Source organism: Pelodiscus sinensis, chromosome 7 (assembly GCF_049634645.1).
Source record: "Pelodiscus sinensis isolate JC-2024 chromosome 7, ASM4963464v1, whole genome shotgun sequence".
Lineage (NCBI taxonomy): Eukaryota > Metazoa > Chordata > Testudines > Trionychidae > Pelodiscus > Pelodiscus sinensis.
In genome coordinates this window covers 15,657-37,532 of record NC_134717.1, presented here as the reverse complement: position 1 = coordinate 37,532, position 21,876 = coordinate 15,657, and the positions used below count along the sequence as shown (strand labels likewise).

At 72.5% G+C, this 21,876-nt stretch overlaps 1 protein-coding gene across 2 annotated transcripts; it reads right to left on the bottom strand.

The window, feature by feature from the left end:
• Positions 1-529: 529 nt before the first annotated feature.
• Positions 530-21,851, bottom strand: ATG9A (autophagy related 9A). Of its 2 annotated transcripts, XM_075932907.1 has the most exons (15): positions 21,722-21,851; positions 17,302-17,437; positions 17,004-17,047; positions 16,416-16,480; positions 15,956-16,117; positions 15,433-15,574; positions 12,474-13,222; positions 11,664-11,817; positions 11,129-11,308; positions 10,633-10,878; positions 10,194-10,411; positions 7,065-7,182; positions 6,588-6,810; positions 6,045-6,187; positions 530-2,137 (listed from the first exon to the last, which is right to left on the bottom strand). In XM_075932907.1, exons 2-15 carry the CDS (start codon positions 17,402-17,404, stop codon positions 2,132-2,134), a joined length of 2,553 nt encoding a protein of 850 aa, XP_075789022.1. In that variant the 5' UTR covers positions 17,405-17,437; positions 21,722-21,851; the 3' UTR covers positions 530-2,131. The 2 variants fall into 2 exon arrangements, with proteins under 2 accessions (XP_075789022.1, XP_075789021.1); XM_075932906.1 differs by lacking the exons at positions 17,004-17,047; positions 17,302-17,437; positions 21,722-21,851 and having other exon boundaries at positions 16,416-16,717.
• Positions 21,852-21,876: the final 25 nt, after the last annotated feature.

The following is a 21,876-nucleotide window of genomic DNA, read 5'->3' as shown; positions in this document are numbered from 1 at the left end:
AGGCTGGGCCAGTGTGCCTAGCTCTTCCGCCTGGGGCACAGGCCAGAGCAGCCCCTGCTCCCTGGCTCTGCTGCTCCGCTGGGTCCCGGCCCCGGGCCCTGCCCTGTAGCCAGGGCACCAGGAAAGCCCTGGCCTCCTTCCAGGCTCCATCTGCGCCCCCCACCCCACAGAGTGCGCCAGCCCCAGCGCTCTTCCTAAGGGGGCACTCGCCCCGGCCCCTGCTTCCCCCACGCAGCGCATGGCACTGCCAGGGGCCCAGCCCCAGAGGAAGAGGGGCGCCCCCCTGCACTCACTGTGGCGGCTGGAGACCCCCATCACGCAGGAGAGCGGAGCCGGCTGGGGCTCACTCCTTCCCCACAGCTCCCGCTGGTGACCCCGGCGCCGGGCCCCAAACGGCCTCAGGAAGAGAGGGCTCCGGCCAGCCCCCCGGCACTTCTGGGGCTGTGGGCCCAGGGAGCCAGGGCTCAGCTCAGGGCTTCCAGGCACCCGCGCCAGGGCTGCCCCCTCCCCCCGACACCCAGAGCCGGCGTGAAGGAAACACCCCTTTATTGACTGGCTCAGCGGCCGTACAGCGCGGCGCCCACCCCCGCCAGGGCCACACGCAGAGCGGCGGGGGCAGCTTGCCATGCACACAGGGACAGACACAAGCAGCGCGTGGCAGGGGCTGCCCCCGCCCGTCTCCCCAGGAGCAGGGGCCCAGTGCAAAGTGCCCGCTGGGCCCCACCCGTGCCTGGCCGAGGGAGGGTGCGTGAGCAGGGCCGAGCTGGGTCTGCCCCAGGCCCCAGCCCTGCCTTGGCCTGCTGGAGACCGGCCCTGGTTCAAAGGCCCCTTGTCACCGGCCGAGTAAAGCGCAGGGGCTGCTCCCCGGCCAGGCCGAGGGGATGGGCGGGGTCCAAGGGACCCCTTGTCGGCGCCCTGCCCGGCCTGCAGGATGCCGGGGGCAGAGCTGGGCCGTGGGAAGGTGGGCGAGGGGGCCGGGCACTCGCCCCTCCCTGCAGCAGGGCTGGGGCCGCGGCCGATGGCAGGGGGTGCGCAGGGAGACGGGCTTCGCTCCGGCCCCGAGCTGCCGCTGTCACTCAGGCGAGCTGGGCACCGATTGGCTGAAGCCGCTCCCTGACCACGGGGTGACTGGCTGCCCACGTACCGCAGTGACCTCCCCCGGCTCCCCGGGGCAGTGCCCGCAGCAGGGGTGGCAGCCTGGGAGAGCCCCCAGCGCTGGGCGTGGGTCGGGCAGGGGAGGCTCAGACACCTGAGATCCAAGGCCCGGGGCAGCGGGGAAGGGCGGGTGCCCAGGAGCTGCCCAAGGGGGCAGGCGCTCTGCAGGTGGAGGGGGGCTGGGAGGCGAGCCCCTGCCGCCTGCTTAGCACTGCAATGGGCGCCTGCAGCAGGAGGGGCACCGCCAAGGGGCCGCTCGGGTCCCTAGCTAACCAGCGGGGGGCGGGCGCAAGGCGGCTTTAGGCCCCGGATTCTCTCCGGGCCGTGGGGTTAGTGTTCATGGGGGGCTGGGAGGGGGCTCTGTGTGCTTCTCCAGGGGCCAGGGCTTTGGCACGCGGGAGGGGTCGGCCCTCTGGCTCCAGGATTCACGGACGCTAGCAGCAAGGGATCACGGGGGAGCACGTCAGAGCAGTGCCCCCCAACAGAGGACGGCCCTGGGCCAGGGCGCCGCCGGGGGGGCTGAGCCCAGTTCGCTCAGGACCAACCATCTCCAGCCCGGACGCGCTGCTGTCCTGCAGGAGCCCGGCGGCAGCTCCACGTGGCCTGGGGACCAGGCGTCGCCAGTCTGCTCAGGGACCCCACGGCAGCTTCTTTTCCCGCTGCCAGGCGCGGCTTGTGGGCCTCCTGCCGGCTCGGCGGCGCTCCGTGCAGCTCTCAGCCGGCTCCCTCCGCCAGGACAACACATATGCGCACACGGACACACGTATGTACTCACACACGCATTCACCCCACAAGGCTCGGCGTGTCCGCCGCAAGGCGCTGGCGTGGCGGTTCTGTCCCTTGGGCATGAACGCCAGCGCGAGGCACCTCCGCCCGCCCACCCGCCTCTGCGGGTCGGGGAGGGGGCCGGGCCCCCGGGTCATGCTGCCCAGGCTGCTCCCGTCTGGAATCCCCACAGGATCCGCAGCCCCCGGAGCTACACCTGCCGGAGAGAGAGCCGGGCGTTACGGGAACGGCCGTGGCGGGTCAGGGGAGGCCTCCGCCCAGACAACGAACGCGACAGGCGGCCGGAGAGCCAGCCCGCCCCAGCCCTTGGCAATAGCCAAGCCTCAGAGCAGGGGCCGGCAGCCCACGGATCGGCCTGGCCTCCACGAACTGGCCTCATTCCTTTTTGGACTCAGAACAGCGAGGGGTCCTGTGGTGCCTGGGAGCCTCCCCTCCCCTCCCCCCCCGTGCAGCCGAGTGGCAGAGGCAGGGGCTAGCTCCCGCCAGCAGCAGAAAGAGGCTCATGGAGGCAGGGTGGCCGTGGCTGGCAGAGCACCTGATGTGGAGATGTGACTAGTAAGACAGAGGAAAATGCCTTTGAAGTGCATCAGCCGGCTAAGATCCTTCCTCAGCCCCACGCGGGTGGAGTCTGCAAATGACCCCAGGCCATCTCCCTCTGCCTGGCTGGTGCCATCGCTTCGCAGGCAGGCTCCTCTCAGCCCCATTGCGGAGTGCCCAGGCAGGCTCCAGCGGTCCCCTGGGGGTCTGTGTGTCGCCCTTCCTGCTGCCTGATTCGTGCCCATTGGCGCAGCCGGCCCGGTCTGGCCCGTGTCCAGTGTCTGGCCAGCTCCCTCCCACAGGCCAGGGGTCCATGGTGTCTGGGGGCTCTGGCTGCCTCTGAAAGTCTGGCAGGCAGCAACCAAGGCTGGGGCTAAGGCAGGCCTGCGGCCTGGGCTGCCCTGAGTCCTAGCACCATTGGCCGGACACTGCAACCAATAGGCGCTGTAGGGGCAGCAGCTGTGGGTGCCAGGAGAGCAGGGAACCTCCCTGGCCGCCCATGTGTCTAGGGCCTGCACGGATCCTGCAGCCCAGCCCCACACCTACATTCATGGCTCCACCCTAGAGCCTGCACCCCCAGCCGGAGCCCTCACCCCCTTCCTGCCCAGCTCAGAGCCCCCTTCTGTGCCCAAGCCCCTCATCCATTGCCCTCCCGGAGAGGTTACTAGATTTGGATGTGAACTTGCAAAACATTGTTCCCAACCCGGTTCTGTGTTCGCACCCCATTGAAGGCCGAGGGGCTGTGAGGCAGTGGGGTGTGCTCTGTGCGCTCGGGGGGCCCAGGTCCCCTCTGGCTGGCCAGTCACTGGTTGCCGTATGTGCTGGGGGTGACCCTGACTGGCCTGCAGAGACTCTGGGGGGGTGCGGGTCCCAGCAGGTAATGGTCTCTGAGGGTGGCACGTAGGCACGGCCCAGCCACCCGACACCCAGCTGGGGGTGGAACCTGAACGAAGCGAGGGGCGGGGCCGCCTGGGGGCTGAGGTACCAGTTGCTGGGGATCTGGGTGGGGGAAGCATGAAGGGAGCAGACTAGTCCAGACGGGGGTGTCCAGGGGCCTAGGAACCCCCCCGAGAACTAGGCTCTGCCCTGGCTCCAGTGGCACCGTGGGGCCCGCGCTGCGCCGTGTCTCTGAGAACGATGAACCTTCTACTCCACGGCCCGGCTCAGAGTCCCCTCTGGCTGCGGGCGGGGGGCAGGGTGGGGGGTCCCCGATGCGCCGTCACAGAGGCCACGCGAGATGTCCACGGAAAGCGGCTGCGTTGCTGATTCCGCCTACAGTGCTCGGGCGCCGGGCTCACGCCTGGCTGCGGAGTGAGGAGCGCGGCTCCGGGCGTGTCGTTCACACGCTGCTCCTGGGTGCCAAGGGGCTGGACCAGTCGCGTGCGACAGCGGCCAGGCAAGCGCGCAGCAGCGCCTCCCTGACCTGGGCCATACGTGGGGCTAGGCCACCTTGGAGGGGCTCTGCTGCGACCAGTCAGACCAGCTGGGGGCCAGGGCGGCTGAGGACGGAGTCCGGCCTGGACGGGGACCTACGCATGTGACACTCCATCTGGGACCGACTGCTTCACCTGGGGATTCCCGACACAGGGTTCGGGACAGAGGGCCCGGGGGATCCTCCCTGTCGTCACTCCAGCTCATCGCCTCAGGAGTGGCTTGGCTGCAGCCGGCCCAGCCTCAGCGGAGGCATCCGCAGCCGTGCAGGACAGACGTGCAGGACAGACGTGCAGGACAGACGTGCAGGACAGCCGCCTGACCCCTCAGCTGCAGGCCGCCACCACAAACGTTGCAACTGGGGCGGGGGGGGCGTCTGATTCCTTTGACAATTTGACTCTCAACCCTTTCTTTGAATACACTGTTCAGAGAGATGCTAAAGGACGGGCCCAACGAGCCTCCTGGGGTAAGAGCGGAGGCGTCAATCGGCCTGGGACTGTGGGATCAGGGGACCCTGTTCAGAGCGGGTGGGATGGGTTTTCATAACCTCTCCCCTGTGTAAGGGGGGCTGGGTGGGCACAGGGAACACTGGGGTGTTTGAGGGGAGGTGGGCGGATGGGTTAGAACCTCTCCCCTGTGTAAGGGAGGGCTGGGGGGGGGGCTCAGGGAGCACTGGGGTGTCTGAGGGGAGGTGGGGGATGGGTTATAACCTCTCCCCTGTGTAAGAGGGGCTGGGGGGCACAGGGAGCACTGGGGTGTCTGAGGGGAGGGGGGGGATGGGTTATAACCTCTCCCCTGTGTAAGAGGGGCTGGGGGGCACAGGGAGCACTGGGGTGTCTGAGGGGAGGTGGGGGGATGGGTTAGAACCTCTCCCCTGTGTAAGAGGGGCTGGGGGGCACAGGGAGCACTGGGGTGTCTGAGGGGAGGAGGGGATGGGTTAGAACCTCTCCCCTGTGTAAGGGGGGTTTGGGGGGGCACAGGGAGCACTGGGGTGTCTGTGGGGAGGTGGGGGGATGGGTTAGAACTTTCTTAAGCTTTTTAAGATGGGGAAGGTTGGGGGGAAGTTATTGAGCAAATAAACACAAAAATAAAAAGGTTGCCTGCCTCTTTAAGGGCAGCCATTTTGAACTCTGTTCACCGCGCCTGTGCAAGGAGCGCGGGGTGCTAAGCTCTGCCGCGGGAGGGTGGCGCTGGCGGGCGCGTCAGAGGGGACGGCGGGTGTGCCAAGCGCAGCGCTCGGCCCGCAGGGGAGGGCTCCAGAGCCCTGGTTCTGAGCCCTTCGCCCCGATTTCACCCTCTCCGCGTCCAGTCACCTCACCGATAAGCGGGCGCTGGCTGCCTAGCGCCCCCCTCTGCATGGCAAGGCCCAGGGAAGCCCGCCAAGGCGCTAGCCCGGCCCCGGCTCCGCGGCGCAGGCTGATGAATGGAGACCCGAGGGGAGGGGCCGTGCTAGCGCCTTTGTGGCGTCACCATGCAGAGTGGCGGGGGGGGTGTCGCGTGAATCGGCGCGACCAGACTGAGCACCGCAACTGCCGACCCTTGTCGACTGATGGGACAGTCGGCAGAAAGTCTACCGCCTAGTCGATTAAGGAAGTAATGGCATTGACACCCCCACTCCACGGTGCCCCAGCCCCCAAGTCCTCATTCCCAGCCCCACCTCAGAGCTCCCTTCCTGCACCCCAAGCCCCTGCCCCAGCCCAGAGCCCCCTCCTGCACTCCAACCCCTCAGTCCTGGCTCCACCCCAGAGCCTGCACTCCCAGCTGGAGCCCTCACCCCCTCACTGCCCCCAATCTTCTGCCCCAGCTTGGGGGGAGGTGGGATGGAGTGAGTGGTGGGATCTGAGGCCGTGGTGTTTGGTTTTGTACAATTTGATCTTCATAACATCCCCCGGCAAGGAGTTCCAGGGATTAACGGAGTGCCATGTGAAGAAATACTTCCTTTGTTTGTTTTAACCCTGCACCCTGCTAGTGTCCCTGGTTCTCAGGTTAGGGGAAGGGATACACGCCACTCCCCGATTCGCTATCTTCACCCCGGCCAGGATCTTACAGCTCTATCAGACCCCCCCTTGGGCATCTCTTTTCCAAACTGCAGCAGCCCCATGGGCCTAATCCCGCCTGCTCGGCCCGAGCCGTACCTTGTGTAGCTGAGGTGGAAGCTCATCCTCCGAGCTCTCCTCTGGCACGGGCTCCGGGTGTCGCGCTGCCAGCCCGTCCTCGGCCCAGCCCCCGAGCGGCAGGCGAGAGAAGTGTGACGGGGCTCGGGGCACTGTGCCCGGATCTGTGGCACGGGCAGAGCAGTCAGCGGCCAGCGCTCTGGGGCCAGCTCCCAGCAGGGCACCACTCGGGGCTGGAGACCCCCTCTCCATCCCCCCGAGCAAGGGGAGGAGCCTACGAAGCTGCTTCGGCGCAGGGGGAGTGGGAGCGTCACACCCCCTAGGGCCCCGGGGCCTCCCACAGGTGAGACCGCGCCCCGGCCCGTCTGACTCCTGGCAGCCCCCGGGCTTTGAACCATCACCCGCGACCAGCGCTCCCGCTCAGCTTTCCCACCCCGCGCCCAATGTGCCCCCACCCGGAAACGCCAACCTTGTGGTGGGAGCCCTGGAACGGCTCCCCGTGCCGCCCGAGTGCCCAGCGGGCAGGGGGCCTGGGCCCGGACCCCCGGAGAGCCCAGCCGGTACCTGTGATGCCACCATAGCGGCGCTGGAAGCCGGTGGGCAGGGCGGCCGACTCCTCGGCGGGCGGGCGCGGGGAGGAGAAGGGGTAGCTGGCGGAGCGGGGGATGGCGGCGGGGGTGCCCTTCTGGGCGTCCGGCTCCTCGGGGGCGCTCTCCCCGCTCTCGTCGCTCTCGCGCCGGTGCCACACGTGCCGCTCGGGCTCCGCCTGGGTGTGCTGCTTGTGCAGCTGCGCAGCCAAGAGACCGGGCGGGTCAGACCAGCGGGGGGCAGAGCCAGGCCCCCCCCCCCCCGACACACACCCCCAGGGCCCAGGCAAGTGGCTCAGGCCCGGGGCCCTGACTCGCACCCACAGAGCTTCTGGCTCCTCCCCCGCGCTGCCAACGCAGGCCGGCTCTGGGCAGGGGGCGGGAGCCCCGGGCGCGCTGCAGGGCAAGGCCAGGCCGGCTGCCCCCCAGTGCTCCGAGCCCCGGCGAGCCTCACCTCGTGCATGTAGAGCGCGTGCAGGCTCATCTCGGTGGAGGCGTATTCCGACAGGATCAGGCTCTGCAACTGGCCCTCCCAGGCGCTGCTGCCCGAGCTGGCCGTCCTGGCGTCTGTGCTGCGGGGGGGGGACACGGGTTGGGGGAGGGGATCTGCTGCCCGGCCCTTCTCCAGCCCAGGGGGCAGGGGTCTGGGGCCCAGCTGGGCTGTAGGAAGGGCCCCTCTGCACCCTAGATACGTGCAGCCCCTGCCAGGCCCAATGGGATCCACCCGAGCATGGCCCCAAGGGACTGCCAGCCACTGCCCCCCACAGGGGTCAGGACACGGGGTACACTGCTCTGGGCAGGAAGGGCAGCCCCGCCCCGCGCCTGTGGGCGAGAACGGACAGCAGGGCTGCCAGCCGGAGGGGCGCGGCGTGGGGCCGGCCAAGGGGAGCCGCCCCTCTGGCCCAGGGCGGCGTGGGGCAGGCCAAGGGGAGCAGCCCCTCTGGCCCAGGGCGGCGCGGGGAGGCCAAGGGGAGCCGCCCCTCTGGCCCAGGGTGGCGCGGGGCCGGCCAAGGGGAGCCGCCCCTCTGGCCCAGGGCGGCGCGGGGAGGCCAAGGGGAGCCGCCCCTCTGGCCCAGGGTGGCGCGGGGCCGGCCAAGGGGAGCAGCCCCTCTGGCCCAGGGTGGCGTGGGGCCGGCCAAGGGGAGCAGCCCCTCTGGCCCAGGGCGGCGTGGGGCAGGCCAAGGGGAGCCGCCCCTCTGGCCCAGGGCGGCGCGGGGCCGGCCAAGGGGAGCAGCCCCTCTGGCCCAGGGCGGCGCGGGGAGGCCAAGGGGAGCAGCCCCTCTGGCCCAGGGTGGCGCGGGGCCGGCCAAGGGGAGCCGCCCCTCTGGCCCAGGGCGGCGCGGGGCCGGCCAAGGGGAGCCGCCCCTCTGGCCCAGGGCGGCGCGGGGCAGGCCAAGGGGAGCCGCCCCTCTGGCCCAGGGTGGCGCGGGGCCGGCCAAGGGGAGCCGCCCCTCTGGCCCAGGGCGGCGCGGGGCCGGCCAAGGGGAGCAGCCCCTCTGGCCCAGGGCGGCGCGGGGCCGGCCAAGGGGAGCCGCCCCTCTGGCCCAGGGCGGCGTGGGGCCGGCCAAGGGGAGCCGCCCCTCTGGCCCAGGGTGGCGCGGGGCAGGCCAAGGGGAGCCGCCCCTCTGGCCCAGGGCGGCGCGGGGCCGGCCAAGGGGAGCCGCCCCTCTGGCCCAGGGCGGCGCGGGGCCGGCCAAGGGGAGCCGCCCCTCTGGCCCAGGGCGGCGTGGGGCCGGCCAAGGGGAGCCGCCCCTCTGGCCCAGGGCGGCGCGGGGCCGGCCAAGGGGAGCAGCCCCTCTGGCCCAGGGCGGCGCGGGGCCGGCCAAGGGGAGCCGCCCCTCTGGCCCAGGGTGGCGCGGGGCAGGCCAAGGGGAGCCGCCCCTCTGGCCCAGGGTGGCGTGGGGCCGGCCAAGGGGAGCAGCCCCTCTGGCCCAGGGCGGCGCGGGGCCGGCCAAGGGGAGCCGCCCCTCTGGCCCAGGGCGGCGCGGGGCCGGCCAAGGGGAGCCGCCCCTCTGGCCCAGGGCGGCGTGGGGCCGGCCAAGGGGAGCCGCCCCTCTGGCCCAGGGCGGCGCGGGGCCGGCCAAGGGGAGCAGCCCCTCTGGCCCAGGGTGGCGCGGGGCCGGCCAAGGGGAGCAGCCCCTCTGGCCCAGGGTGGCGCGGGGCAGGCCAAGGGGAGCCGCCCCTCTGGCCCAGGGTGGCGCGGGGCCGGCCAAGGGGAGCCGCCCCTCTGGCCCAGGGCGGCGCGGGGCCGGCCAAGGGGAGCCGCCCCTCTGGCCCAGGGCGGCGCGGGGCCGGCCAAGGGGAGCAGCCCCTCTGGCCCAGGGCGGCGCGGGGCCGGCCAAGGGGAGCAGCCCCTCTGGCCCAGGGCGGCGCGGGGCCGGCCAAGGGGAGCCGCCCCTCTGGCCCAGGGTGGCGCGGGGCCGGCCAAGGGGAGCAGCCCCTCTGGCCCAGGGCGGCGCGGGGCAGGCCAAGGGGAGCAGCCCCTCTGGCCCAGGGCGGCGCGGGGCCGGCCAAGGGGAGCTGCCCCTCTGGCCCAGGGCGGCGCGGGGCCGGCCAAGGGGAGCAGCCCCTCTGGCCCAGGGCGGCGCGGGGCCGGCCAAGGGGAGCCGCCCCTCTGGCCCAGGGCGGCGCGGGGCAGGCCAAGGGGAGCAGCCCCTCTGGCCCAGGGCGGCGCGGGGCCGGCCAAGGGGAGCAGCCCCTCTGGCCCAGGGCGGCGCGGGGCCGGCCAAGGGGAGCAGCCCCTCTGGCCCAGGGCGGCGCGGGGCCGGCCAAGGGGAGCAGCCCCTCTGGCCCAGGGCGGCGCGGGGCCGGCCAAGGGGAGCCGCCCCTCTGGCCCAGGGCGGCGCGGGGCCGGCCAAGGGGAGCCGCCCCTCTGGCCCAGGGCGGCGCGGGGCCGGCCAAGGGGAGCAGCCCCTCTGGCCCAGGGCGGCGCGGGGCCGGCCAAGGGGAGCCGCCCCTCTGGCCCAGGGTGGCGCGGGGCCGGCCAAGGGGAGCCGCCCCTCTGGCCCAGGGCGGCGCGGGGCAGGCCAAGGGGAGCAGCCCCTCTGGCCCAGGGCGGCGCGGGGCCGGCCAAGGGGAGCAGCCCCTCTGGCCCAGGGTGGCGCGGGGCAGGCCAAGGGGAGCAGCCCCTCTGGCCCAGGGCGGCGTGGGGCCGGCCAAGGGGAGCAGCCCCTCTGGCCCAGGGTGGCGCGGGGCAGGCCAAGGGGAGCAGCCCCTCTGGCCCAGGGCGGCGCGGGGCCGGCCAAGGGGAGCAGCCCCTCTGGCCCAGGGCGGCGCGGGGCAGGCCAAGGGGAGCAGCCCCTCTGGCCCAGGGCGGCGTGGGGCAGGCCAAGGGGAGCAGCCCCTCTGGCCCAGGGTGGCGTGGGGCAGGCCAAGGGGAGCAGCCCCTCTGGCCCAGGGCGGCGCGGGGCCGGCCAAGGGGAGCCGCCCCTCTGGCCCAGGGCGGCGCGGGGCCGGCCAAGGGGAGCCGCCCCTCTGGCCCAGGGTGGCGCGGGGTACGCACGGGGCTGCCTGGGCTCCGCACTCCCCGATCCCCGGGAAGGGGGCTGACCGTTCAGCAGCTGCCAAGCGCAGGGGCTCTTACCCAGACGCCGTCATGGTGCTGGGGGCCCGGGGCAGCGCCCCGTCCGCGTGGGGCCCTGCCGCTGGGAAGCTGCTGTGAGGCTGCTGGGCAGACTGGTGCGGGGAGAAGGAGCGCAGGGCGGAGGCCACCCCGGAGAGCTGGCGGGAGCCCTGCAGCTCGTGGCTCGCGAGGCCCAGCGCCGAGGAGCCGGCGATCACGTTGGCAATCAGGCTGTGAGGCTGCAGGGGAAGGGGAGGGGGGAGTCACAGGCCTGGCAGAGCTACAGGAGCCCCTGGGGGGAAGCCAGACCCTGCAGCCCTCCCGCCCTGCACCCCCTTGGAGTGGCCCCGCCTGCCCCGGGCCAGCCCACCGCCCTCCGAGACAAGCCCAGCTCAGCCCCAGCAGACGCGCTGCCCCGGGCCGTGCCGAGCGCAGACCCTGCCGGACCCCCGCCGGGCACCTCGGACTCCGACTGCAGGGACTGGATGGAGGTGAAGAGGGCGTTCTCGGGCAGCGCGGCCTGCTGGGCCAGGGCCACGCTGCTCTCCCGCAGCACGCGCTCCTTGAGGAAGCCGATGAAGGCCGTGCTCTCGCGGGGCGGCTGCCACTTGGGGTTGGTGATGGCGAAGTGCATGAGGGACAGCTCCGTCTTGCCGTCCTCGGCCTGCTGGTAGATGGAGGCCTCCGTCTTCCCCGCCGACAGCCACTGCAAAGCACACAGGTGAGGAGAGGTGGGGGCAGGCCCCAGCCTCCCTCGGAAGCACCCCCGGGCCAGGCTGCACCAAGCCCAGCCCCGCAGTGGGGACCCTGCTGGCCGGAGGAGAGGCGGGCCAGAGCCCAGCGGCCACGGAGGGGCCGGGACCCCAGGGCCCAGCGTGCGGGGCTGCAGCCGGCCGGGCGCGATGCACGCGACAGGCCCGGAGGGGAGGGGAGGGGAGGGGAGGGGCGCGCCCTACCGCCGGGTGGCCATGCTGGCGCACGTCCATCTGGGCGAAGGAGCAGGTGTCGCCCGCGCCCACCACCTCCACGGTGAAGTTGCGGAAGAAGTCGATGATCTCCAGGGACTTGGGCCGCAGGCAGAAGATGAGGATCAGGGGGGTCACGATGGGGCTCAGCAGCTCCTCCAGGATGAACACCTGGGAAGGGAGAGGCGGGGGCTCAGCCGGCCGAGGGGGCCACAGGCTGCCCCGCAGCAGAGCCCAGGGCACGATCCTGGAGACCGGAGGGAACCGCAGCCCCACGGCAGTAACACCCCACTCACCAGCCACCCACCTCCCCTCTCTGGGGAGCCACGCAGAGCTGCAGAGCGAGGCCCGGGCCTTCCCCCGCCCCGCCCCTCCCCTCCACATGCATCTCTGGCCATCCTGTGCCCAGACAGGGCCCCACGGAGCCGCCAGCCCCACGGAGCCCCAGCCCCACGGAGCTGCCAGCCTGGCCCCATGGAGCCCCAGCCCCAGCCCCACGGAGCCGCCAACCTGGCCCCGGGCTCACCGCTTTGTACTGGAAGAGCTGAGCAAACTCGTCCCGGGTCTCGTAGCGGTGGGCGTTGGCCTGCCAGTGGTCGGGCATGTAGTGCACGTGCGCCAGGATCACCCGCAGCAGCTGCTCGGGGCAGAACACCAGGTGCTGGTCGGGGATAAAGGACCTGCAGGGGCAGGACGAGGGCAGGAGAGACGGCGCTTCCCAGAGAGCCTGGCTCGGAGCCTCGCGCCGCGGGAGGGGAATCGCGCCGCGGGAGGGGAATCGCACCTAGGGAGGGCAGGAGAGCTTCTCCCCCCCGATCCCAGCTTCTCCCCCGTCCACAGCCCCCCCCAATACCCCATCCCAGCTTCTCCCCCGTCCACAGCCCCCCCGCCCCATCCCAGCTTCTCCCCCGTCCACAGCCCCCCCCGCCGCCCCTTCCCAGCTTCTCCCCCGCCCACAGCCCCCCCGCCCCATCCCACTTCTCCCCCGCCCTCCTGTGCCCTTCACTCCCCACCCACAGCCCCCCCCACCCTGCTACTCCATCCCAGCCCTCCCCTGTCCTGCCAGTGCCCCTGAGTCCTGACCCACAGCCCCCTGCAATCCCAGTTCCTGGCTCCCCCACTTTGCCAGCGCCCCTCGGTCCTGACACGCACCCACCCCTGCCTCCACCCCACACACTTTGGCCCCAGGCTCTTCCCTGCCCCCTCCCCAAGATTTCTGCCAATGGCCTTGACTGCAGCCGGACACACTGGGTCAGCAGAGCCCCGGGCACTCGAGGCCCAGGCCGGCCGCCGCCGGGGTCAGGGAGCAGAGCCCCGGGCGGGCAGCCCAGCTCACCGGCAGACGGTGACGCCCACGCCCAGCAGGGTGACGGTGGTGAGGACGTGCTCCACGGCCAGCACGTCCTCGTCGTAGATGGTGAGGGCGATGAGCACGGCCAGGATGGAGCCGGCGAAGAAGGCCACGTTCTTGGCCACGATGGTGAGCAGGGGGGAGATGAAGCAGTTCATGTACTTGGAGGCCGGCTTGTAGCCCTTGCTGAGGCGCGAGTGCAGCTCGTGGTCCAGCTCGTTGAAGTGGCGCAGGTAGCAGCGGCCGTAGAGCGACCAGCAGCGGGCGCCCAGGCTGCCCGGCTCCCGCTTGAGGATCTCGGTGTAGCTGAAGAAGGCGTAGAGGATCTGCCAGATGAGGATGAGCGGGCAGAGCAGGAAGTTGGCCACGCCGATCCAGAGGATGCGGGCGCTCAGCTTGTCGGCCAGCTCCAGGCGGTTGCCGCCGCGCTTGTACTCGGCCTTGAGGCTCCACTCGTTCTCGAAGAGCGAGCCGGGCCCCCAGAAGAAGATGAGCTCGAAGTTGTACTTGAGGCCGCGGGTGTAGAAGACGGTGTCGCCCAGGCCGGGCAGGCGGAAGCGGATGGGCAGCAGCGACTTGTTCACCATGGCCACCATGTAGTTCTTGAAGCGCAGGATGCGGTGGTAGATGTCCAGCTCCGTCAGCTCCTTCTTGTGGATGCAGATCTGATGCTCCTTCTGGATCTGCACGATGCGAGCCTGCACCTCCTGCCAGCTGTAGTAGGGCAGGTTGGACTGGCAGGGGGAGGGGGCAGCGTTACAACCTGGGGGAGACCAGCAGCGGGTGCACTGCAAAGCAGCCAGCAGAAACTACAGGTCCCAGCATGCACTGCTCCCACCGGCAGCCAGGGCCATGCTGGGAGTTAGGCTTCACGCCAGTGCTGCACCCTGCTCAGATTGCACCTGCCGGGTGCCGCCCTGGGCAGGGAGGGGGCCTCATGCACCCCGGCCGGGCTGGCAGGAGAGCTAGAGAACGTGCGTGGTTGCCACAGGCAGGCGAAGGCTGGCACACCCGTCTCCCTGCCCGGAGAGCGCCAGCCCTTGCCCACCGGGCACAGCTTCCCCCTCCCACACAGGCCGTGCCCAGCGCCCATGGCAGCCTGCGGGGAGAGCCCAGGCGCTCCGAGTCCCAGGCCTTGCCCTGTGCCGCAGGCTCATGGGCGCGCACAGATCAACGTTACTCGGCTTGTCAACCCTCTCTCCGAGACAGACCCTGGGCTGCGCCTTGGAGTCTGGCAGAGCCGGGGAAGCAGCCCCCCTCCCCCGCGGCGCCGAACCCCACGGTGCCTCAGTTTCCCTACCCGTCAATGGGGATTCCGGCCTTGTCCTGGGGGAGACGGGCCGGTAATCCGAACATGACCCCTGCTCTATGTTCGCCTGAAATCTCACGCCAAGGGAGGTGTCTGGGGAACGCTGATGAGTCACTGTTGATGCTACTCACACGCAGGTGTCATGGTTGTACGGGAAGTGAGGAAGCAGAGCAGCAGCCAGCGAGTGGGGAGGGCTGGTCCGGCTGCCGGGCCCACCCAGCAAGAGGCAGTGGAGCTGGGGGGCGCCAGCCGCACTGAACGGACCTTCCTGCAGACCCTCCGTCTGGGGGGCAGCGCCGCGGTGGCCTAGGGAGGCCCGAGCCCTGGGCAGGGGCCGGCCACGGACACGCTCCACCCTGGGACCCACAGTGACAGCCCCATGGCCGGGGGATCCGGGGGCCTGGCAGCCCCGCCACAGGCCCTCAATCCAGCTCCGCACCGCCGGGTCCCTGCCAGGAAGCGGAGCCGGAAGGACGAGGGATGAGACGCCCCCATTGCAGGGGTCCTGGTGCCGGTGGGTGGCCAGGACCCGTGAGCCGTGGCAGCCGGAAAGGACGAGGGCCCATCGTGCCACGCTCCAGAGACGTGACCTAGGCCGGCAGATCGTCCATCTCGGCCGCCCGCCGGCACCAAGACCCCTGCAATTGGGGGGGGGGGGGAGTTCCGATTCCTGTCACCAATTCTAAAGCCCCCTTTTCTCATTAATAAGCCTTGAGATCGTAGATGCTAAAGGACGGGACCAGAGAGCTCTTGGGGTGAGATCTGAGGCATAAATCGCCCTGGGATTGGGAGAACCTGTTGGGAGGTAGGGGGGTGGGTCGTCACCTCCTCCCTGTGTAAGGGGGGCTGGGGGGGCACAGGGATCACTGGGGTGTGCGAGGGGAGGTGGGGGTTGGGTTAGAACCTCTCCCCTGTGTAAGATGGGGCTGGGGGGCACAGGGAGCACTGGGGTGTCTGAGGGGAGGTGGGGGATGGGTTATCACCTCTCCCCTGTGTAAGGAGGGGTTGGGGGGGCACAGGGAGCACTGGGGTGTCTGAGGGGAGGTGGGGGGATGGGTTAGAACCTCTCCCCTATGTGAGGTGGGGCTGGGGGGGGCACAGGGAGCACTGGGGTGTCTGAGGGGAGGTGGGGGATGGGTTAGAACCTCTCCCCTGTGTAAGGAGCGGGGCTGGGTGGGCACAGGAGAACTGGAGCGTCGCAGGCCATTGCCTGTGCGGTTTCTGGTTAACCAGTGTGGTGAGTAGCAGTGGTTTGGTGCCTTAGAGCGGGGGAAGCCAGTGCTGGGCTGTAAGTAACTCTGTCCATGAACACTTTGCCCTGAACTGAGCCTCTCAGTGATTCCCTGGTTACACCCTGCCTGGGAAAGCTGGACAAGGCAGCTTGGCGCGGGCGAGGCTCTGGCACGGCAGGGCGGGGCCGAGCCGGTCCAAAAGCTCAGCACTGGCTGGAGAGCTGCGCCGCAAGACCCGACACCCCCCACGCGGGCGTTTGCCGAAAACAAGCTGAAAGGAAGCCACGTGATTGCATCACCTCTGACCAGAACCTGTCCGGGCAGTGGGCGGGGCCCCAGACGGAGAAATGAGGCTCGGGCGAGGGGTGGGGTGAACCTCCTCTCCTAGGGCTCAGCCGCTCACCATGGGGATCTTGAGGGCGTTGATGTAGAAGGAATGAATCTCCCAGTAGCAGCAGATGTTGTAGATAAATTTGATGAGTCGATGGACCCAGAACACGCTGGCTATGACCAGGATGGAGATGAGGAAGCCGTTCTGCTGGATTCTGCGAGGGAGAAGAGACGACACCTGCAGCTCGGCAAGCCCACCGCGCAGCCGTATCCCGCGGGAGCCCGAGCGGAACTCAGTGCACACACCCACCTCTGGGGTGGATACACCAGCCACGTAACCATGCACAGAATGCCGCCAGCACGCACAACTCACAGGAACACATGACCCAGAACACAAGGCAGCCCGGCCACGCAGGTCAAGCCAAACCAGGGACTTGCAGCCTCTGAGAGCAAGGGCTGTGGACTACACGGGGGAGAGAATCCACCACTCCATCGACCTCTTTCCGGGAGAGGCCTGGGATCTCTGGCTCCGAACCTGGCCTGGAAGGGTGACAGGCTGCCAGGGCTGGAGGCGGAGGCGTGGCTGCTGCCCTTACCTTGCGCTGCAGACGCTGGGAGGCAGGAAGGCGTCTGGCAGCGTCACCTTGACGGGCTCGCTGGAGTGCTGGCTGTGATTCACCATCTTGTTGGCAAACAGGATGTCGTAGTCGACGCAGCTGACAAGGAAGGTGGTGAAGGCCACCACGAAAATGAACTGCCTGTGGGCGAGGCAGCGGCCGTGAGGGGAACGCTCCTCCTGCCCCCAACACACCAATAGGCCCCAGGTCCCAATGCCCCTGGCATGACATCAGCAGATTTGGGGAGCAGGGGACCAATTCCTGGGGATGGAGGTGGCCACCAAAGCGGGAGAGGGAGACAGGCCCTGACTGAAAGGGGAGGGCCCTGATCCCAACTCTGGGTGAGTGGAAATGCTGGGGCTCAAAGAAACCAGCCCTTCACCCCAACTGCAGCAAGAGCCCAGAGGAAGCCTGCCCCCGCCCAGCCCCCGAGACGTACATGAGCTCAAAGATCTCGCCAATCAGCATGCAGGTGAAGCCGTTCTTCTGATGCAGGTTATAGACGTGGGCAGCGCAGTCAAGGAGAACAGCCAGGAGACGGGCCCAGACCCCCTCCCATCCCGATCCTCTCACTGGCCACCAGTCAGGTCGGATGGCTGCAGGGCGAGGCAGGCCTGGCCTCCGTGCCCAGCCCAGGCTGAAGGCCAGGTTAGCCTGCCCCAGGAACCCAAAGTCCCGCCCCCCCCGGGGACACCCCATAGCCAGTAGGGTAGGACCTCGGCAGCACGGAGCTAGGAAAAGACGGATCCCGAGCCCAACGTCGTACTGACATAGGAGGTCCGGGCGGCCCATCAACGGTGGAGAAAGTCACTTCTGCCCCATCCCCCCGCCCCCCACAGCTCCTCTCCGCCCTTCTCCTCAGGAAGGGGAACCTCGGCTGCTTGGCTCGTCTGGAGGCCTCCGGGCCGGGAGCAATGCAGCCGCCAAGGAGATGGGACTTGCGCCAGCTGTTCCCACGCTGACCTGCCTAGACAGACTGCGGGCCAAGCTGATGCTGCTCTGACCACCCCCCGTGCAGCAAGGATATGCGAGAGAAGAAGAGGTCCAGGTTCTCTATGTGATGCCAGGGAGCTGCAGGACAGAGAGAAGGGAAAGGGGGTGATGGCCCATCACGCTGCAGCCTGCCCCCGGGAGGGAGGGGTGGGCGCTCACTGCGGGCTAGTTGTTCTTGTGACACAACGGAGGGCAGCGAGGGGGCCGGGTCTACGCAATCCCCCCAGGCTGGCGGCCGTGGGCCGGAGCGGATCCCTGCCCGCCAAGGAACTGAGCGATTCCTGCCCCTCGCACATGCCTGCCCCCACCCAGCCCCACCAGCCCCCGCTCACATTTACTGCCCTCGGGGACGTGCACCAGCAGGTCCTCCTCCCCCGGCGGCGAGTCGCTGTAGGAGGCCTCCAGCCGCTGGTACTCGGTGTCGAAGTGCGCCATGTCACCAGCCGGGGGGGCGTGGAGCGCCGGGGCCTGGGCGAGAGACCGAGTCAGTGGGGGGGGGGACTGAGCGGGAGGGGGATACTTGGTGGGACAGACAGGGGGGAGAGAGCGAGTCGGGGGGGGACAGGCCGAGGGGGGAGAGAGCGAGTCGGGGGGGGACAGGCCGAGGGGGGAGAGAGCGAGTCGGGGGGGGACAGGCCGAGGGGGGAGAGAGCGAGTCGGGGGGGGACAGGCCGAGGGGGGAGAGAGCGAGTCGGGAGGGGGGAACAGGCCGGGGGGGGGAGAGCGATTTGGGAGGGGGGAACAGGCCGGGGGGGGGAGAGAGCGAGTCGGGGGGGACAGGCCGGGGGGGGAGAGAGCGAGTCGGGGGGTGGGGACAGGACGGGGGGGAGAGAGCGAGTCGGGGGGTGGGGACAGGCCGGGGGGGGAGAGGGCGAGTCGGGGGGGGACAGGCCGGGGGGGGAGAGGGCGAGTTGGGGGGGGACAGGCCGAGGGGGGGGGGAGAGCAAGTCGGGGGGGGACAGGCCATGGGGGGGAGAGCGAGTCGGGGGGGGACAGGCCGGGGGGGGAGAGAGCGGGTCGGGGGGCGGACAGGCCGGGGGGGGGAGAGCGAGTCGGGAGGGGGACAGGCCGGGGGGGGGAAGAGCGAGTCGGGGGGGGACAGGCCACGGGGGGGAGAGCGAGTCGGGGGGGGACAGGCCGGGGGGGAGAGAGCGAGTCGGGGGGGGACAGGCCACGGGGGGGAGAGCGAGTCGGGGGGGGACAGGCCGGGGGGGGAGAGCGAGTCCGGGGGGGACAGGCCACGGGGGGGGAGAGCGAGTCGGGGGGGGACAGGCCGGGGGGGGGGAGAGCGAGTCGGGGGGGGACAGGCCGGGGGGGGGAGAGCGAGTCGGGGGGGACAGGCCAGGGGGGGGAGAGCGAGTCGGGGGGGGACAGGCGGGGGGGGAGAGCGAGGCGGGGGGGAGAGCGAGTCGGGGGGGGGGACAGGCCGGGGGGGGAGAGCGAGTCGGGGGGGACAGGCCGGGGGGGGAGAGCGAGTCGGGGGGGGGGACCGGCCGGGGGGGGGAGAGCGAGTCGGGGGGGGACCGGCCGGGGGGGGGAGAGCGAGTCGGGGGGGGACAGGCCGGGGGGGGAGAGCGAGTCGGGGGGGGACAGGCCGGGGGGGGGAGAGCGAGTCGGGGGGGGAGAGCGAGTCGGGGGGGACAGGCCGGGGGGGGGGAGAGCGAGTCGGGGGGGGGGACAGGCCGGGGGGGGGAGAGCGAGTCGGGGGGGGACAGGCCGGGGGGGGGGAGAGCGAGTCGGGGGGGACAGGCCGGGGGGGGGGAGAGCGAGTCAGGGGGGGGACAGGCCGGGGGGGGGGAGAGCGAGTCAGGGGGGGGACAGGCCGGGGGGGGAGAGCGAGTCCGGGGGGGGACAGGCCACGGGGGGGGAGAGCGAGTCGGGGGGGGACAGGCCACGGGGGGGGGAGAGCGAGTCGGGGGGGGACAGGCCACGGGGGGGGGAGAGCGAGTCGGGGGGGGACAGGCCACGGGGGGGGAGAGCGAGTCGGGGGGGGACAGGCCACGGGGGGGGGAGAGCGAGTCGGGGGGGACAGGCCGGGGGGGGGAGAGCGAGTCGGGGGGGACAGGCCGGGAGGGGGGAGAGCGAGTCGGGGGGGGGAGAGCGAGTCGGGGGGGGGACAGCGAGTCGGGGGGGGAGAGCGAGTCGGGGGGGACAGGCCGGGGGGGGGGGGAGAGCGAGTCGGGGGGGGGAGAGCGAGTCGGGGGGGGACAGGCCGGGGGGGGAGAGCGAGTCGGGGGGGGGGACCGGCCGGGGGGGGGAGAGAGCGAGTCGGGGGGGACCGGCCGGGGGGGGGAGAGCGAGTCGGGGGGGGGACCGGCCGGGGGGGGAGAGTGAGTCGGGGGGCGGACCGGCTGGGGGGGGGGAGAGCGAGTCGGGGGGGGACAGGCCACGGGGGGGAGAGCGAGTCGGGGGGGGACAGGCCGGGGGGGGAGAGCGAGTCCGGGGGGGACAGGCCACGGGGGGGGGAGCGAGTCCGGGGGGGACAGGCCACGGGGGGGGGAGAGCGAGTCGGGGGGGGGGACAGGCCGGGGGGGTAGAGCGAGTCGGGGGGGGACAGGCCGGGGGGGGGAGAGCGAGTCGGGGGGGACAGGCGGGGGGGGAGAGCGAGTCGGGGGGGACAGGCCGGGGGGGGAGAGCGAGTCGGGGGGGGACAGGCGGGGGGGGAGAGCGAGGCGGGGGGGAGAGCGAGTCGGGGGGGGACAGGCCGGGGGGGGAGAGCGAGTCGGGGGGGACAGGCCGGGGGGGGAGAGCGAGTCGGGGGGGGGACCGGCCGGGGGGGGGGAGAGCGAGTCGGGGGGGGACCGGCCGGGGGGGGGAGAGCGAGTCGGGGGGGGACAGGCCACGGGGGGGAGAGCGAGTCGGGGGGGGACAGGCCGGGGGGGGAGAGCGAGTCCGGGGGGGACAGGCCACGGGGGGGGGGAGCGAGTCGGGGGGGGACAGGCCGGGGGGGGAGAGCGAGTCCGGGGGGGACAGGCCACGGGGGGGGGAGAGCGAGTCGGGGGGGGACAGGCCGGGGGGGTAGAGCGAGTCGGGGGGGACAGGCCGGGGGGGGGAGAGCGAGTCGGGGGGGACAGGCGGGGGGGGAGAGCGAGTCGGGGGGGACAGGCCGGGGGGGGAGAGCGAGGCGGGGGGGGACAGGCGGGGGGGGGAGAGCGAGGCGGGGGGGGACAGGCGGGGGGGGAGAGCGAGGCGGGGGGGAGAGCGAGTCGGGGGGGGACAGGCCGGGGGGGGAGAGCGAGTCGGGGGGGGACAGGCCGGGGGGGGGAGAGCAAGTCGGGGGGGACAGGCCGGGGGGGGAGAGCGAGTCGGGGGGGGACCGGCCGGGGGGGGGGAGAGCGAGTCGGGGGGGGACCGGCCGGGGGGGGGAGAGCGAGTCGGGGGGGGACCGGCCGGGGGGGGAGAGCGAGTCGGGGGGGGACCGGCCGGGGGGGGAGAGCGAGTCGGGGGGGGGGAGAGCGTGTCGGGGGGGACAGGCCGGGGGGGGGAGAGCGAGTCGGGGGGGGACAGGCCGGGGGGGGGAGAGCGAGTCGGGGGGGGACAGGCCGGGGGGGGGAGAGCGAGTCGGGGGGGGGACAGGCCGGGGGGGGAGAGCGAGTCGGGGGGGGACAGGCCGGGGGGGGGAGAGCGAGTCGGGGGGGGACAGGCCGGGGGGGGGAGAGCGAGTCGGGGGGGGGGACAGGCCGGGGGGGGGGAGAGCGAGTCGGGGGGGGGGACAGGCCGGGGGGGGGAGAGCGAGTCGGGGGGGGGGACAGGCCGGGGGGGGGGAGAGCGAGTCGGGGGGGGGACAGGCCGGGGGGGGGAGAGCGAGTCGGGGGGGACAGGCCGGGGGGGGGGAGAGCGAGTCGGGGGGGGACAGGCCGGGGGGGGGGAGAGCGAGTCGGGGGGGACAGGCCGGGGGGGGGGAGAGCGAGTCGGGGGGGGACAGGCCGGGGGGGGGGAGAGCGAGTCGGGGGGGGGGACAGGCCGGGGGGGGGGAGAGCGAGTCGGGGGGGGGACCGGCCGGGGGGGGGGAGAGCGAGTCGGGGGGGGGGGACAGGCCGGGGGGGGGGAGAGCGAGTCGGGGGGGGGACCGGCCGGGGGGGGGGAGAGCGAGTCGGGGGGGGACAGGCCGGGGGGGGGAGAGCGAGTCGGGGGGGGGGACAGGCCGGGGGGGGGAGAGCGAGTCGGGGGGGGGGACAGGCCGGGGGGGGGGAGAGCGAGTCGGGGGGGGGGACAGGCCGGGGGGGGGGAGAGCGAGTCGGGGGGGGGGACAGGCCGGGGGGGGGGAGAGCGAGTCGGGGGGGGACAGGCCGGGGGGGGGGAGAGCGAGTCGGGGGGGGACAGGCCGGGGGGGGGGAGAGCGAGTCGGGGGGGGACAGGCCGGGGGGGGGGAGAGCGAGTCGGGGGGGGACAGGCCGGGGGGGGGGAGAGCGAGTCGGGGGGGGGGGACAGGCCGGGGGGGGGGAGAGCGAGTCGGGGGGGGGACCGGCCGGGGGGGGGGAGAGCGAGTCGGGGGGGGGGGACAGGCCGGGGGGGGGGAGAGCGAGTCGGGGGGGACAGGCCGGGGGGGGGGGAGAGCGAGTCGGGGGGGGGACAGGCCGGGGGGGGGAGAGCGAGTCGGGGGGGACAGGCCGGGGGGGGGGGGAGAGCGAGTCGGGGGGGGGACAGGCCGGGGGGGGGAGAGCGAGTCGGGGGGGACAGGCCGGGGGGGGCCCCGGGCAGCCCCCCCAGGAGAAACTCGCCCCGCCCCCCGCTCGCCGACCCCCCCCTCACCTGCCCGGTCTCCCCGGTAACCGGCCCCAGCCGCTCGCTCCTGCGCCAGGCCGGGCCGCTGCCTGCCTCGTCCCGCCCCTTCAGAACGGGCGGCTCCGGCGGCCAATCGGGGCGTGCGGGAGGGGCCTCGCGGGCCAATCCGAGGGGGTTGCGCA

Bases quoted from the DNA above. Each gene is read 5' to 3' on its own strand.
- ATG9A (XM_075932906.1), bottom strand. From the start codon at position 16,675: ATGGGGTGTCCCCGGGGGGGGCGGGACTTTGGGTTCCTGGGGCAGGCT. The intron at 13,223-15,432 runs GTGAGCGGCTGA...TCCCCCTGCCAG, and splicing joins ACGCCCTCAAGATCCCCATG to TCCAACCTGCCCTACTACAG. The intron at 6,188-6,587 runs GTACCGGCTGGG...CCCGTGCCACAG, and splicing joins CCGCTATGGTGGCATCACAG to ATCCGGGCACAGTGCCCCGA.